The sequence below is a fragment of the Dama dama genome, chromosome 23 (assembly GCF_033118175.1).
Source record: "Dama dama isolate Ldn47 chromosome 23, ASM3311817v1, whole genome shotgun sequence".
Taxonomy (NCBI): Eukaryota; Metazoa; Chordata; class Mammalia; order Artiodactyla; family Cervidae; genus Dama; species Dama dama.
In genome coordinates this window covers 72,467,105-72,483,773 of record NC_083703.1, presented here as the reverse complement: position 1 = coordinate 72,483,773, position 16,669 = coordinate 72,467,105, and the positions used below count along the sequence as shown (strand labels likewise).

General features: G+C 42.1%; 1 protein-coding gene across 2 annotated transcripts; it reads left to right on the top strand.

Moving 5' to 3' along the window:
- The first annotated feature begins 1,487 nt into the window (after positions 1–1,487).
- OSER1 (oxidative stress responsive serine rich 1) lies at positions 1,488–11,313 on the top strand. Of its 2 annotated transcripts, none has more exons than XM_061127322.1 (4): positions 1,488–1,642; positions 5,278–5,391; positions 8,266–8,379; positions 10,487–11,313. In XM_061127322.1, the coding sequence occupies exons 2-4, from the start codon at positions 5,315–5,317 to the stop codon at positions 11,169–11,171; spliced, it is 876 nt and encodes a 291-aa protein (XP_060983305.1). In that variant the 5' UTR covers positions 1,488–1,642; positions 5,278–5,314; the 3' UTR covers positions 11,172–11,313. The 2 variants fall into 2 exon arrangements, with proteins under 2 accessions (XP_060983305.1, XP_060983306.1); XM_061127323.1 differs by lacking the exon at positions 1,488–1,642 and adding an exon at positions 2,329–3,566.
- The last annotated feature ends 5,356 nt before the right edge of the window (positions 11,314–16,669 follow it).

The window sequence follows — 16,669 nt, the reverse complement described above, 5'->3', positions numbered from 1 at the left end:
CAGCAGTGGATGGCCAAGCTTTTGAGACTGTTTCAATCCTTATTTTGTCACTTTCCAGCACTGTATGACACAGAAAAACGGGCGACAGAACAAGTTATCTGAGTCCCAGTTATCCTCATCTGTAAAATGGGCAAAAATCACAAGAATATTAAATGTGCAAACATGTGCATGGCTGTTGCATAGTGGAGGACAGTCATTATTAGCATTATTAGGCTTGATGTTGGAAGTTTGAAATTAGCAGGCTTTTTTCATCCGTTGTCAGTTACTGAGCCTCTCCTACTAACAAGGAGATTTAGAATGTTTTACCCAGCAAGCATGGCAGGCTTTAACCACCTTATCCAGTGACCTGTACACAGGTCAGGCCTTCCAAGATCTAGCTGTAGGTAGGTTAAATACACATTTTCAGCAGCCTATCTAGTTAGGTGATTATAGCTAAGGTATTGGGGAGTGGGAGGTTCCAGTTTTAGTTCCGGTGACAACTTCACATAAAGGTTGGGCAAGGACCAACTTTAGCCCATTCTATTGAGGAGAGTCATCTTTTCCCATACAGCGCTGACAGGTGCTCTGAGAGGTGCAGACGGGAGTTTGGGTGCGGTGAGGAGAGGTACAGTGAACTCCGCAGAACCACTCTTCCTGTTGCAGGGAGTGGCAGCTGAGGGGAAGCCCACCCCTTCTCAGCCTGTTATGAGTCATACAAATAGACAAGATACCTAAAAATCACCTCCTTAGGTGACCTGCCCAAACCTTTTTGCAAAATTTAGTATGCATGTACGTCTCTCTGTCGAGAGGGTCTACAGATCTCCCCAGATTCTCAAAGGAGTCCATGCCTGGAAAACAAAAACAAAACAACAACAACAACAAAAAACAACGAGCTTCGCTGAAATAGCCAGAAGGGAGAAACTGAGGCCCAGAGATGAAAGAGCGAGTTGCCTCAAGTCGAACACGAGCGGTATACTAAAACAAAGGCATTTCAGTTCCGATTCCGGTGTCACGTTCACGGTTCTGACAGTGTCTAATAGCGCCTTTCTCTCTCTGCAGCCCTAGAAGATTCCCTGGGAGGCGAGGGCTCTCGTCGGAGTTCTGGAGATGTCGCAGGAAGTTCAATTCGCGCGTCGAGGGGGCTCTTGCCAATCGCTCAGACGGGGTCCATTGCCGTGAAGATCCCCACCACCATGGCCTCACCCCGAGGAATCCCGCAGCCTTGTCGACTACAGGTACGGCTCCAGACACCAGGAGAGCCGAAGCACTGCCACTCAATCACCTGACCAAGGGGAGGAAGCGGGCAAGCCCCCAAATCCCAGCCCCAGCGAACCCTTCGCGGAGGGAGGAGCCAGTGAAGAGAATAACAGGAAATGACGTCAGGCGCACGTGTTTCGTGAGCGGCTGGCGCCAGGCTTTTGAGACGCGCGGCCACGGCCTGGCGCCTGCGCAGCCGCTGCCTCCCGCGTCGCCGAGTCCCCGAGATGGGAGGAGAATGAGAAGGGGGCGGGGCGCGTGCCTGGGGGACGCAGGCGCAGTGCGACTTCGGAGGCGCTGGTCGTCCCTCGGCGGATTTGGATCCGGGTCAGTCAGGCGCCGCGATCGGGGAGAGACGTTCTAAACTGACCGGACTGGCTTACCGGAGCGCCCCTGCTGCGAGAAGGTGAGTATCCTGACGTGACGCGGACGCGCCGCGTCACCGCGTCTGGGCCTCCCGGCCCGGCCTGGCCACGGGCGTCTTCCTCTGGGCCCTCCCGCCTCACGTCGAGCCGCGTCGCCCGCCGGCGCTGGCCGCCTGGGCCGGGCCGTCCGGGCCGGGCCTGCGCCTCTCCGTGTCCGGCCTGGCCCTGCCAGAGGCTCTTCTCTCTCGCCCCTTCCCGCCTCCGCGGCCCCCGCCCCGTGCCTCCGCCCTCTCCCGCCGGTCCACAGCTTCCCCTTTTCGCCCTCCTCGGCCGCCCTTTGCCCCTTCCCGCCCTTTCCCGCTGGTTCCCGAGCCCTAGTCTCGTTGGCTGCCTCTTCGGCTCTGTTCCCGCCTCCTTCTGGATCCTTCACCCCTTTGGCCCGACGCAGGCCTCTCATCCTGGCTGGGGGAGTATCCTCAAGGGGAAACTGCAGAGGGAGAGCCGGGGCGGGTTAGGGCGCCGGACAGCTTCCCACTTTCCGAAGCCCCCCCAGGCCCTGACCTTTCCCCACCCCATCTTGTTTAACCACCGACCCAGTTTCTGGGTGAAAAGAATTAACGTTGTGCTCTGGCACCGAGGGTGTAGAAGTTGAGTGGGTAGAGAGAGACGAGAACGGCCGATTGTTGCAACTTCGTCTTGTTTGCGTCTTTCAGAGTTGCTGGACAGGATTTTCTTTTCCCGGACTCCACGCTTCCTGCTGGGCTGGAAAATTTTCTAAAAGCTTTATTTAACATTGTGATGACACGCTTACGCGTGGATCCTTTATTGATCGTTCTCAGGTCTTTTCAGGGTCCGGGAAATTTGGACCTAGGCTTGTGGTTGTTAAGTGGGCTTGGTTGAAACTGCAAGATATAAATAATATTCTGAGATCTACTCTTCGTTTAAAGTCAGAGAACATTCAGGAATTTGCCCTTTTGATGGAGGAACTTAGAAGAATTTTGTGTTTTTGTTTTTTTGAAAGGTTAAGGGAAACTCCGAATCCCCGTGTGATTTGACTTAAAGTAACTTTAAAAGTTTGACCTTTGCGGGGATTGTTCAATTTCAAGAAGATAGTACAGTAAAAATCGGCAAGAACGCCTCCCACAAACTTAATGAAGATAAGTCAAGTGTAAGATCCCCAGAGTTGGTTGTGCAGCTCTTGATTTGAGTGAATGGGAAGAGGGAGGAGCATGGTGTAAAGCCTTTTAAAATTACAAACACGCTACTGTTTAGCTGTTAAGATCATACCTGAGATTCACCTTTGCTCTGGGTTAATTTAACTGAAGAAAAAGAAGAGTAATCAAAATGCTCGAAGTCTGAAAATAGTAGATGGAACTTCATTCCTAAAGTTTTAGTCAGTAGCCAGTCTTATTCTGGCCTGTTTTGGTTTGTAAATGATGGCTCTTTTACTATGTCAGTAAGAATGTTAGTGGAGTTTGTATTAACATCTGGAGGTCACCTACAGTATATTAAGTTAGCCCTGTATAGTTAAAAGTTTTATATGAGTGCAAAACATCCTAGCACAGTGTTAGGGCAGGAATGGGGTTCATAGTCCTGGTGTCAGGTTCACACTTAGATGCCTAAGCATCCAGACTAGTGCTAAAAGTACATCGTAGCGATTCTGTCAATATTTGTGTAAGGAATGGATTTCTGCCCGGATGCATATGTAGATGTGATGTGTGCTGATCCAGAAGAGGGATTGTGTGGGGTCCACAGAAGTGGGGAGACTGGTTCAGATGATGTCTGTCTGTGAGGGCCAGTGTTTGACTGGTCATAAAGTAATTGAGGAAAACTAATAAATAAAAACTTTATTTTAGTTCTGCCAGCAGGAGGAATTTGTTTACAGCCTACAGATAGCACTGTTTTAGATGCTGTGGAGCTTCAAAAATAAGAGAATATCTGATCTTTGGTCACCCCTTTCCCCAGGTATATATATATATATAGGACGTTATTGTGTATCTGGGAGAGGAGCCTCCTCTAAATCTAGAACTGAATTAGGAGCTAGTGAAATACAGGATCGACATGTTTCTTCTGGTTAAATAAACCAGCAAAATATATGTGGGGAATGTATTTCAGTATTTTGTTTTAAGAAGTTGAGGTGAAAACTAGATGAATTCTTTTGAGACTGTTTTCAATGTTCTCAGAGAAGTCCACCTAAAATACCTTTTACACATAAATAAAACAAATAGTCTTGATTCCTTGCTTCCTAATTCTGCCTCTGGTACTGCACGGTTACATTATCAAACATATCATGACACTCTGACCTTTAGAATATTAGAGATCTCACAATAACATCAAACCCACCCCTGAGAAATGAGGAGATATAGAATCAAAGAGGCTCCAAGGATCCAGGCACTGCTCACTGGGAGAGTGCCCAAGGAGGGGTGGGGGTAGGGGGGATGGGGTAGCAGGTTAGAAATAGAGAAGGTGAATGCTTAAAAAAATTCCTCATTTTATTATTTTTTTGTTTTACTTTTTTCTTTCTGATTTCCAGTAATATGTTTATAGAAACTCATGTGTTTTTCATTCCGGATTTGGTATCAGGAAATTTTTTACCCTAAAAGTAAAAAAAAAAAAAAAAAAAGGTGAGATTAGAGTCAATGAATTGATTAACTTCTCTATTGTATCTTATTGTTGTTTTGGTTCGTCTGCCCCCCCACCCCCACCCCCACCTTTTTGGTTTAAATATAAAAATCGGGGTGGGAGAAATGGAGAACTTTGGTTAATCAAACTAGTTGATTAGGTGGAGATCATTTAAAGGCTTATCTGTAGAACAATTTCAGTTTTTTCCTTTACTTCCTATCTTTTTAGCTACCTTTGAGTTACAAGTATAGTTCATCTATTTTTGTGAGAAAGTATTAGAAGCTAAAGAAAGCAAAGGTATCAATCTTATAGATGTGTGGGGAGTAGTCAGTATCACTGAAACATGTTTGTAATCCTGCCTTGATAGTGGTAACAACTTGATACCTATCTGTATGAATATTAATACAAGTATAAATATTGATATCTGCTTCAGGATTGCCTTAGAGAAATGCTGTCATGTGTCATGTAGTTACTCTTATCTGAAATGTTTAGAGTTAGATGAGACAAAAAAAAGCAGGTTTTTTTGTTGTTTAAAAATTTTTGTTGAAGTATATATAGTTGATTTACAATATTGTATTAGCTTCAAGTACACAGGAAAGTGGATGTTTGCATATACATATATACACTTTTTAAGAGTAGCATTTTAAAGATCAGAGTCTTGTAGGCTAAACTTTTCCCTTTTATTTCCAATGCAATGATCATCTTTTCTGTAGGTTTCTAGACTTCTACAACTGGAAAGATTTCCCTTCTTGTTAAAAAGTATACTGAAACACAGATTTTAGGTAATGTGATCTAATTTCCAAAACTGTGAAACAGAATATTGGCATCAAGTATTTGGACAATTTAAATACCATCATAATAAACACATGTTTTCTGTATCATTCATCTGTCTCCTCTTAAGAAATAAAACCTGCAGTTTCCTAATCATTGAAACTTCCTTTTAGAAATAGAAATTTGCACTTTATCCCACTAAGAAGCAATGGTAGTATCAGGAATACAGATTTTAACCTGTTTCCACTTTGCTCATTTAATTTTTATTTTCTTTTTTTTTTAGTATTAACGGGAACATCCGTAGTATAAAAACTTTCACAATGAAATCGGAAGCCAAGGATGGAGAGGAGGAGAGTCTACAAACTGCTTTCAAGAAACTAAGAGTGGATGCATCAGGGTAATTAAATATGAAGTATATTATTGGGGAATTGTTTACTAGATTTAAATAGACATTTCCTCAGGGGAGCTCTTTCTCTTCTAAAGTTTCTTTTTATCTGTAGGAAGTATAAAATGTTAATAGTGTGATATTTTACCAAATTCTGTATAACATTGTTCTAAAAGAAACTCTTCTGTTAAATTTTGAGAAGTAGCTGCTCATTTGTATTCCAAGGTTGGGAATTATCCTTAACTTTGGAAGAGTACCGCTTTCCCTGCCCCCTGCCTCTTTTTAATCACACATTAGCAGTCAGTGTCCCAACAGAGAGTTCCTCCTACTCCTCTAGGGAATCACAGTATTTTTCACTGAAAGTGAGTTGGTTCAGTAGGAATCTCTGCAGACATTGTCGATTTCATGGGCTCTGATCGCTGAGCCTATCACTATGGAAACCTCTATTCATTAGGGTTCTGTCACTGAGATCAATAGTCTTGGACCCTTTGGCCAAACTAATTAGAGCACCTGCAGACCAGCTGCTGTCTGAATGTTAATATTTCACCCTTTGCAAAATGTTTTATACAGGACTCTTCATCCCCATTCTTTGCCCCAGGCCAGAAGATATCTTAAATTTTAATGGATATAACAATATTTCATTTCATGAATGGAAACCCAACACTCAGCAAGACGCAATAATGACTATTAAAATTTATTACTCATTTTACTATGCCCTCAACACTGACTGAAGTACTCTGTACATATCATCTAATCCTCACTACCAACTTAGAAGATAGACAGTACAGAGTATACTGTATAGTTTACAGAGGAGCTACAGATGAATTGTCTTGTAAAAGGTCACATTGGTAAGACGTGGTAGAGCCAGAATTTGAACCCAGATAATTTTTCTCCAGAACCTCTGCTCTTAACCATTCCTTTTTATGGTACCTTGAAGACAACATGAAGAAATGCATTCAGTACCTGGCACATAGTAAAATTAAATAGATGTTAGTTGTTACAGCTGTCTGCCTATTGCTAATACTGTTTTTGGCCTACCAAATGAGAAAATTTATACTCATAGATTTGCACAGTAGCTGTTACAGGTGCTGACATTCGTTTCCATGATACTGCAAATAAGTACCTTCTCCTAGTGATTTTGCCAATATGGTCATCTTGCTGTTAGAATTGATTAGTACTTGCTATTTGGGGAAGCAGAGGAACACGTAGTTCCAGACTTGAGTCATGGTGTGATTTCTGTGATTTCTGGTATAGACATGCAGCTTTTAATCAGGAAAATACTTATAAATGCACAGGTATACGTAAATCCCTTAGCGTATAAATTTACTTAACTCTTGATACGCAGACTTTTTTCCTGGTTATTTTCCTTGGAACATAAAATTAAGCTATTTCTGTGCCCCTAAAAATTACTTGGAACATAAAATCTTTCAATATACTCTGTACAGTTTATGGTCCGATATTATGTGTTCGTAGCTTGCAGTCTACTGTGTGTAAAATTATAAAGAGAAGGAGCAGTGGAGAACATCTGAGAAAACCAAGTAAGGGTACGCGGGGTGAGTCATTACTGTGACTAAGCAGAATTCGGCTTGCATAGTGTATCAGACAGTCCTAGTTGGTGGTTTGGAATTGTTGCTGATTTACAAACGGAACATGTGAGGTACTGACTCATAAACTAACCAAGCCTTGCCAAGGAATTTAGTATGATCCTGTTGAACGGGTTTTGGTTCCTAATGGTATTTGTCTTATCAGGATAGACTCTGTATATTTAATTGCAAAACAATATAGTCCTTTTTTTCAGACTGTATATATATATTTAGCATAATACATGCTTGTTATGTATAAATCATAAAATGGATAAAAAAGTAAAAATTACAACTTAGCATTACCACTGTTAGTATCTAAATCATCTGTAATATCACTTTCTTCACACAGTTGAAATCATAATATATGTACAGGTATTCATCCATGCTGTTTTCCCTTAATATTATAAGCATTCTCCCATGTCATTAAAAGTTCTTTGTACAGTTAATTTTTAATAAATTCCTAATATCCCATTGTATACCGAATGACACTAATTTTATATAGTATGGTATTTTCTGTTATTAGACAGAAATTACAATTTAGTTATTGCCAGCTTTTAAATTATATTTCAGTGAGTGAACATCTTTTGACTTAGTAGACTGTCTCTTTCTATAGGATATTTGTCAGTACCACAGTATGTATAGTAGGAGCCCTGTGTACGTGTGTATGTGTGTGTGTGTATTGAAAAAGTCCAGAAGAATTTGATGTTAATGTTGATCTCTGGATTGTGAAATTAGAGTTGATTCTTTTCTCTTTTAAATTTTTTCATCTTCTTTACTGAGAACCCACGTTACTTGTGTAGTTTTAAACTGCAGAGATTTAACTGAGTAATATTTCAGGTTTATTGGTTGTAAAAATCAGAATATTTTCGTAGAAGTTGTATAGTATTTGAAAAAGGATTCATTTAGATTGAATCTCCCAATGTTAGATTGAGTTTCCTGAAGTTTATCCTCCTGAACTTAGTTTCCACAGCTCTGTTTTGCCCACATAAAATAAGTGGTCAGTGTCATTAGCATTCTCCCTGGACATAAGGCCTGATCTGCCCCAGATAAACAGTCTATTTATATCCCACTGCTGGTTATACTTAAGAGTCATTCTTTGGCTTACGATTTTGCAACTGTGAACTCTTAGGGATCCTCCAAATTTGGTTTTGGAGGACAGTTTACAGTAAAAGCTGAGCAATTCTTGAGAAAAGCAAACGGCAAAGGCAATAAAGGTATTAACACAAGTTGCATTTGGGTTGGTGAGAGCAGTGTGTTCTCCTTGCGTGGTTTTCTAAGCAGTAAACTCTGTTCTTGTCTTCAGGTCCATAGCATCTCTGTCTGTTGGAGAAGGCACAAGTGTCAGAGCGTCCGTCAGAGCAGCAGCAGAGGATACCAAACCTAAGACCGTGTGTGCATCTAAAGACAGTTGGCATGGGTAAGAACTTCTCAGTGCAGATGGTTTTTATCCCAGCACCTTGACGTATTACTGGATTTTCTTTCCTGAAAATTCAAAAGAGAATGTCTTACGATATAGAACCCAAGATGCACCATTAAAGAAGAACCTTTCTTCTCCTTGTGAATTTGCTGTATGGCCTGGTCGGTAGTCAGTTTTTATAAATGTTCTATGTGTGTTTGAGAAGAATGGCTCTCCTCTAATCATTCTTAGGTTTTATAAATGTCCATTAAAGTAAGCTTTTAACTGTCTTATTTACAGGATCTTTTTTCAAATAATTTTTGTTGTTGTTGTTAGCTTGGCCTATTAATAATTGAGGGTTTGTTGAACTGTCCCCCACTGGAGTACATTTGTTTATTTTCCCTGGAAGTTCTATATTTTTGCTTTATTGTTTTGAAGCTGTTTTGTTTATAGCCTAAGTTCATGCCAGTTTAGAATGTTTTCTTCCTGATGAATTGAGACTTTTACTGTATTTAGTGACCTTCTTAATCCCCCATAATGGCTTTTGTCATAAAGTCTGTTTTGTCTGGAGTTGATAAAACGAATACAGCTGTCTTTTAGTATTTGCCTAGTGTATCTTTTTCTATTTTATTTTCAACCATTTTGTGTTTCAGAATTTTTGGTGTGTCTGATATAAATATGTATGGCTTATTTAATTTTACTCAGTCTGTTAATCTTTTTTAAACTTATATTTATTTTGATTATTGATATATTTGGATTTGTTCTGTTCTTTTATACTGTTTGTCCTGCTTTATCTTTTTTCTTTCTTTTATTCCCACCTTCCCTCTTCTCCCCATTTAAAAAATTGTTTGAAATATGTTTGTTTTTCTCCATACCAGTTTTCCTTTCATTGGTTTGGAAATTACATACTTTTGTTTCTCTTAGCCCTCCTCCTCAGAACTGTTTTGCTCCAGTCTCCTTCTGCGATGTGATGGCCTGGTACTTTAGTTCTGTCACTCATTTTTTGTCTTACCAGTTCAGTTTTATTTACCCTACTTCATTTTATTTAAATTAGAGAGTGTTTGTTTAGATTCATCTCATGTACACTTTCTTTACTCTCACCATTGTGGCATCAGACCTTCCATGTAGGATCAATGTCTTCCTAAAGAAGTCTGTTATTTAGGTTAAAAAGGGGAGGGGGGCTGTCTGTTAGTTGTCCATATAGAATGTTTCTCTGAAAATGTCTGTATTTCATCCTTTTTCTTGAAAGTTATACCTGATTTAATATACCTGAAATCATGGTCCTAGTTGACAGCTATTTTCTCTTAGCACTTGAAGGTATTGTCTTCTGGCTTTCATGTTGTTGTTGGAAAGCCTACTTTCAGACTTAATTTTTCTTCTTTTGGCAATAATCCATCTAGTCTCTAGCTGCTTTTAAGATGTTCCTGTTGTTTTTGGTATTCTCCAATTGGTTGTCCTGCTTTAGCGTGTGCTTCTTGTGTTTGTAGATTCTTTTGCATCAATTCAGAAAATTGCTCAGCCATTATCTCTTTCAGATTTGCTTGGCAATTTTGAGCCTTTTTCTCTTTGCACAATTCTTATTAAAGACTTTTTATAAAAATTACATAATGTGCCTGATAATTCCCAATATCTGAAAACTTGAGAGTATCTAAATCTGTTTTTCAGCTGTTTCCAGTGATAGAAATGAATTCTAAATCTGTCGTTCTGTCGAACGAGTGACTGTTTGTAGCATTAGCGCCCCCCGCGATGGTACTGACACTGCCCTGTTAGAGCATGGAGCCCAGCACTGAGGTTTTTCTAAGTTGTCTGTGCAAGGTGCTTCCCCAGACCACTGGTCAGAGGTTCCTAAGCCAAGGGTTGAGACCGGGCAGACAGGTCTTCTGCACCAAATGTTTGGTCAGAGAAACGTGACTTAAAACTGCCCTTCACCAGTCCTGTAGTAAGGGTGTGTTGGAGTTTTTGAGATGCACAGACTCAGGCAGCTTGACAATGGAAGTGGGCACACGTCTTTGGGGAGACCTTATTTCCACTCATTCACCAAAGAGATGGCAATTTCCCAACCATGTTAAAGGATCTCTTTAGAAGAACTCTGTATCCTAACATCCTCTTGTGTGTTTTTTCCTCTTAGGTCTACTAGGAAGTCTTCACGAGGAGCAGTGAGAACCCAGCGTCGACGCCGTTCCAAGTCTCCTGTCCTTCATCCTCCAAAGTTCATACATTGCAGTACAATAGCTTCTTCCAGCAGCCAGCTCAAGCACAAAAGCCAGACTGACTCCCCTGATGGCAGCAGTGGGCTGGGAATTCCAACCCCTAAAGAGTTCAATGCAGGAGAATGCTCAACTTCTCTCGATACTAATCACACAGGGGCGGTTGCTGAGCCTTTGAGAACTTCGGTTCCAAGGCTCCCATCAGAGAGTAAGGAGGAAGATTCCTCTGATGCGCCCCAAGTCTCCCAAGCAAGTCTCCAGGCCAGTGATCTCTCTGACTTTCAATCGGTTTCCAAGCTAAACCTGGGCAAGCCATGTGCATGCATAGGCAAGGAGTGCCAGTGTAAGAGGTGGCATGACATGGAGGTGTACTCCTTCTCAGGCCTGCAGAGTGTCCCTCCCTTGGCCCCAGAGCGAAGACCCACACTCGAGGACTACTCCCAGTCGCTCCACACGAGAACTCTGGCTGGCTCTCCCCGTTCCTGTTCTGAGCAGGCTCGTGTCTATGTGGATGACGTGACCATTGAGGACCTTTCGGGCTACATGGAATATTACTTGTATATCCCCAAGAAAATGTCCCACATGGCAGAAATGATGTACACCTGAGAGTGAGAATCTCCTTCCTATGCTTTAACCAATGAAGGGTTGTCAGAGAGTTAGTTAACAGCAGACCTTGCAGCTACTTTGTGTGAGAAGACATCTCCTTCTGCTCACTGTGCTTGCAATAAAAACTTTTCTTGGCATCTCAGTCAGTTAATCTTCGTTCTTTAAACTTTCTGAGTTCTTACATACCCACCAAAGTGAGCAGATCATTTAGAAATGTCCCTGGGGGATGAACAAACGGTCATTGCTTGACTGGTAGCAGCGGGTTTATGGTGAAAGCCTTTGAAAAAACAGTGCATTTTTCAGATGTGTGTAAGATTTGGGTGCCAAGGAAAATGAAATGTGGTTTTGTAACTGGACTGAACATGTGTCATGCTGTAGTTGCCAGCCCAGCAGTATTAGAAGTTACACAACTGGTTTAAATCATCTGATTTACATGAGATTTATTGTGTCTTTAAAGGTTTCTTATGTTACTGTTAAGCCAGAGATCTAAGGTTTAGATTCAGTATAAATAAACTGGCTGGCCTGCCCTATAGTGTTTGAGAGAATCATTAACCATCACCAAGCAGACCCCTGCTGGTGCTATTCACCCTGAGACACGTCACATAAAATTTCTTACATGAGAAGCAGCTTGGAGTGAGCTGCTTCATTGCGGGAGAGGGGTGTGATGTTTGACATTGCTGTGTATCTGCTCCATCTCTAGCATTCTGGTATATATGGTATGTTTCAGTCACTTGCAGTATAGATCTCATACCTCAGTTTCAAATGTTCTGGATGGACAGTATCTCTTTGCACTGCCCTCCTACCCCAGCAGGCCCCAAAGAGAATTTTATCCATGCCATGTCCTGTAATTAGACAAGATCGGGCGCGTTCAGGGTGGTATGGCCGTAGACCATGTCCTGTAATTAAAGGCCGACCAGGCCACTGCTCCTCCAAAGTTTGGTACAAAAGTCTGTCCCCAGTTTCCACTGGAGGAAGAACTCTCTCTTTTCCCGGTGGTTCCAAAGTGAATTTTACATATGGCCATATAAGGCAAGAGTACTGGTTTGCCATTCCCTTCTCTAATTGAATATATCCAATGAATATACTCCAATATTCATTGGAAGGACTGATGCTTAAGCTGAAACTCCAATACTTTGGCTACCTGATAACGAAAAACTGACTCATTGGAAAAGACCCTGATGCTGGAAAAGATCAAAGGCAGGAGGAAAGAAGGGGACAACAGAGGATGAGATGGTTGGATGGCATCACTGACTTGATGGGCATGAGTTTGAGCAAGCTCCAGAAGTTGGTTATGGGACAGGGAAGCCTGGCATGCTGCAGTCCACGGGGTCGCAAAGAGTTGGACACAACTAAACAACTGAGCTGAACTGAATCTAGGCCATTAGTGCTTCAGGTTATAAAGGCACCTATGGCCCCTCCCCCTACCCACTCCCCAACTTACACAGCTAGCGTTTTGCTCTACTAGAAAGAAGTGGAGCAAATTGAGCTGAACGTGTTGCTTGAATTAAAATAGTTCCTAAGTCTGTTAAGTCTTTTAAGGTTTTAGTTTGCTTTTCAAAGCAGCAGTCCAATTATTAATTCTGTATATTAACAGTCACAGGAGAAGGGTGAGTGATGACCGCTTCTTTTTTTTCAGAGTTGTTAGGAGAGTCAGAACTGAAAAGGACCAAGTTCCAATGGCTGAGTAACCTGTTGGAGAAATCCACACTTGGACAAAAGCTTGGCAACCCCAGATTTGCAGGAATGAGCTGTAAGATTTACATCTCAGTCAGAATCTTCCTTTAAACGTAAATCTTGGAAGTCCAAGATCACTCCACTCAAAACCCAGTTGGGCCAGCTTTAATATGTGTCCCTAATTGGAACAGTTAACCATTTGTAAGTCCAACTTACGGGACCAATGTTTGTCACATGTATTTTGGAAAACATTCAAATTGTGGTTTGAGGGTTTCCAAACTCTTTCCAAAACTCTGATGTTTTGGAAAGTAGCATCCTGACGTGTAACTTCATTGAACATTGATTCAACAAATCTTTACTGCGTGCTGACAACACAGTCATGCTATACTAGGTGCTGGGAATAGGACATCATCTTATCCTTGGTGGAGAAGATGCTATGGAGAGAAGGATTAGGAGACAGCAAGGGCTAGGGCAGGGAGAGGGGTTGCTGTTTCACTTGGGGTAGTCAGAGAAGCTTCTGTGAGGAGGTGACATTTGAGCTGAGACCTGAAGATAACAAGAGTGAGCCATGTGGCTATTTGGGGGAAGAGCATTCCTGGCAGCATTCCTTGAAGCAGGTGAGGTCACAGAAGCATGGGTCACAGGCAGATCATGGAGACTCGTGGGTCGTTTTAAAGGCTGATTTGTGAGGAGACAAGGGAGCCTTTCAGAGGGTTTGGAGGACAGGAGAGACGTCAGACTTGCCTTTTATAAAGAGCACTGGCTGCTCTGTAGACTAAGGGGAGCTAGGAAATGGAAAGGAAGGAGGCAGTCAGGAGGCTACTGCAGTGAATCAGACAATGGTTTCAAGTGGCTCGGACCCTTGGCAGTGCAGGAGAGAAAATCTATTCTGGAATTATTTTGAAGGTCGAGCTAAAGGGATTTGCTGATGGATATAAGGTGTGATGGATATGAGGATATGGGCTTCTCAGGGGGTGCTTGTGGTAAAGAGTGAGTGAGTGAAAGTCGCTCATGTCTGACTCTGCGACCCCCTGGTCTGTAACCCGCCAGGCTCCTCTGTCCATGGGGGTTCTCCAGGAAAGAACACTGGAGTGGGCTGCCGTTGCCTTCAGGGGATCTTCCCAACCCAGAATCAAACTCAGGTCTCCTGCATTACAGGCGGATCCTTCAGCATCTGAGCCACCAGAGAAGTTCAGTGTAAAGAACCCACCTGCCAATGCAGGCGACATAAGAGACATGGCTTTGATCCCTAAGTCAGGAAGATTCCCTGGAGGAGGGAATGGTAACCCACTCCAGTATTCTTGTCTGGGAAATCCCATGAACAGAAGCGCCTGGCAGACTTAAGTCCATAGGGTCTCAAAGAGTCAGACACAACTGAAGCAATTTAGCATGTGTGCACATAAGGTGTGAGGGAAGGATTGAAATTAAGGATGATTCCCAAGGTTTAATACAGTGGGAGGTGGCTGGAGGAGCAGATTTGGGAGGAGACTTTGGGAGTTTGGTTTTGATATCATGTAGAGATGCTGAGTCGGTGGTTGGATATGCAACTGAAGATCAGGAGCGGGACAGGTTGGAGATCCAAGGTTAGGAGCCATCAGGGTGTGGGTATTACTGAAAACTCTACTACCAAAGGAGATCACCTGAAGAGTAAATGTAGGTATACAGTAAGAGGACCAAGCTCTGGGCCAATTTCCAAAGTCTAGAGCTCAGGGCAATGAGGAGGAACCTGCAGAAGACTTGTGTGGGAGCAGCCAATGAGGCAGGACAGAACCAAGAGACAAGCCCTAGGAGTAGAGTGAAAAAGCATCTCAAGACGGGAGTTGTCAGCTGCCAAATCAGAAGGAAAGATGAGGGCACGTAGTTTGTGCGGGTGCTGGGCTTTTTTTTTTTTTTTTTTTTTTTTGGAATGAAGATAGTTTTTGCTTCAGACAGCTCATAGGTGGGGGAAGGAGTCAGCGTGTGGGAAGGCACGTAACCCAGCCAGATCACTTGTCTGGGGAGGTGAGGCTTCTTTAACTAAGTCTTCGGTGCTGAGAAGGAACGTGAGACCCAAGTAGATTTCTGTGTGCATTCCTTCTCTCTGTTCTGGATTTTTAGTCCCTTCCTCTCCTCCCTCCCTAGGAAGCAGTCATGCTAGAGAAGTTGAGAAGGAGACAAGGGAAGCAAGTGACTGTGCCTTCTGACCAAAGAACAACCCGGTGGAGTGAGAAAAACCTGCAAAAAAGAGAGAATGGGATAGCTACGTTTAAAAGCAGTTTAAAATTCGTTCCAAGTTTAGTATACGTTTCAAATGTAGAACTTGGTTTTTCTAAGAAAAATCTGTTGTAATGCACATATGGCCACAAGGGGTCTCCCTTTCCCTGAAACGCACTGGTTTAAAGGGAGAGGCAAAGAAGTGAGGGCTGGTCAGGTAAATCCGGTACCAAATTTGGCAAAAAATTTACTGAAACTTCTGGCTGTGCTGCACGGCCTGTGGGATCTTAGTTTCCCGACCAGGGATTGATCCCGTGTTCCCTGCGTTGGAAGTGCAGCATCTTTACTGGACCGCCAGAGAAGTCCTCACTTAAACTGTCAAGAAATCAGTGTCCCTTTGCCAATAATATAATTTATCAGTTTGAAAAGGGGAAAACCACAGGGCAATGTTGAGTAAATACCTATTGGGAAGAGTAAGGAGTGCTTCATTGTTAAGGTACTTAGTATTTAGGGGGTGATTCTTCCCTTTGGTAATAATTTTATTAAGCATGATAGTGTGAAAAGCAACTTATTTTTTTAAATTTATTTTATTTTATTCAAGTATAGTTGATTTACAACATTGTGTTAATTTCTGCCTTACAGCGCAGTGATTCAGTTATACGTACACACGCATTCTTTGTCATATTCTTTTCCATTATGGTCCATCACAGAATATTGAATATAGTTCCCTGTGCTACAGTAGGACCTTGTTTCTTATCCACTCTATATATAATAGTTTGCATCTGCTAATCTCAAACTCCCACCGCATCCCTCCCTCACCCTGCCTGCTACCTTGACAACCATGAGTTTATTCTCTATGTCTGTGAGTCTGTTTCTGTTTCATAGATAACTTCATATTTTGTCATATTTTAGATTCCACACATAAGTGATATCATGTGGTATTTGTCTTTCTCTTTCTGACCTACTTCACTTACTAAGTGATAATTTCTAGTTATAATTATGATAACATAATTTCATCAATGTTGCCTCAAATGACATTATTTCATTCTTTTTATGGCTGAGTAGTATTCCCTTGTGCATATGTACCACATCTTCTTTATCCATTCACTTGTCGATGGACATTTAGGTTGTGAAAAGCAACCTCTCGTGTGAGGGTAATATTAATAATCACAAAGAGTCAGACATGACTGAAGTGACTTAGCATGTGTGCACAAGTCTTTTTCCACCATTAACTCACTTAATCCTCATCCAGCCATATAAGGTAGATACTATTATCCTTGAACCAGAATCCTTGGGAGGGATGTTCAAGAGGGAGGGGACATATGTATACCTATGGCTGATCCATGTTGGTATTTGGCAGAAAACAACAAAATTCTGTAAGTCAATTATCCTTCAATTAAAAAATAAATAAATTATAAAAAAACAAAAAACAAAAAAAACCCTGAGAATCCTATGCTGCTGCTGCTGCTACTAAGTCGCTTCAGTCGTGTCCGACTCTGTGCGATCCCATGCAGCCCACCAGGCTCCTCCATCCATGGGATTTTCCAGGCAATAGTACTGGAGTGGGCTGCCATTTTCTTCTCCGGAGAATCCTTTGAGATAGGTCCTTTTGCAGACAAAGAATTTGTGAC

Bases quoted from the DNA above. Each gene is read 5' to 3' on its own strand.
- OSER1 (XM_061127322.1), top strand. From the start codon at position 5,315: ATGAAATCGGAAGCCAAGGATGGAGAGGAGGAGAGTCTACAAACTGCT. The intron at 5,392-8,265 runs GTAATTAAATAT...TCTTGTCTTCAG, and splicing joins CTAAGAGTGGATGCATCAGG to GTCCATAGCATCTCTGTCTG. The intron at 8,380-10,486 runs GTAAGAACTTCT...TTTTCCTCTTAG, and splicing joins TCTAAAGACAGTTGGCATGG to GTCTACTAGGAAGTCTTCAC.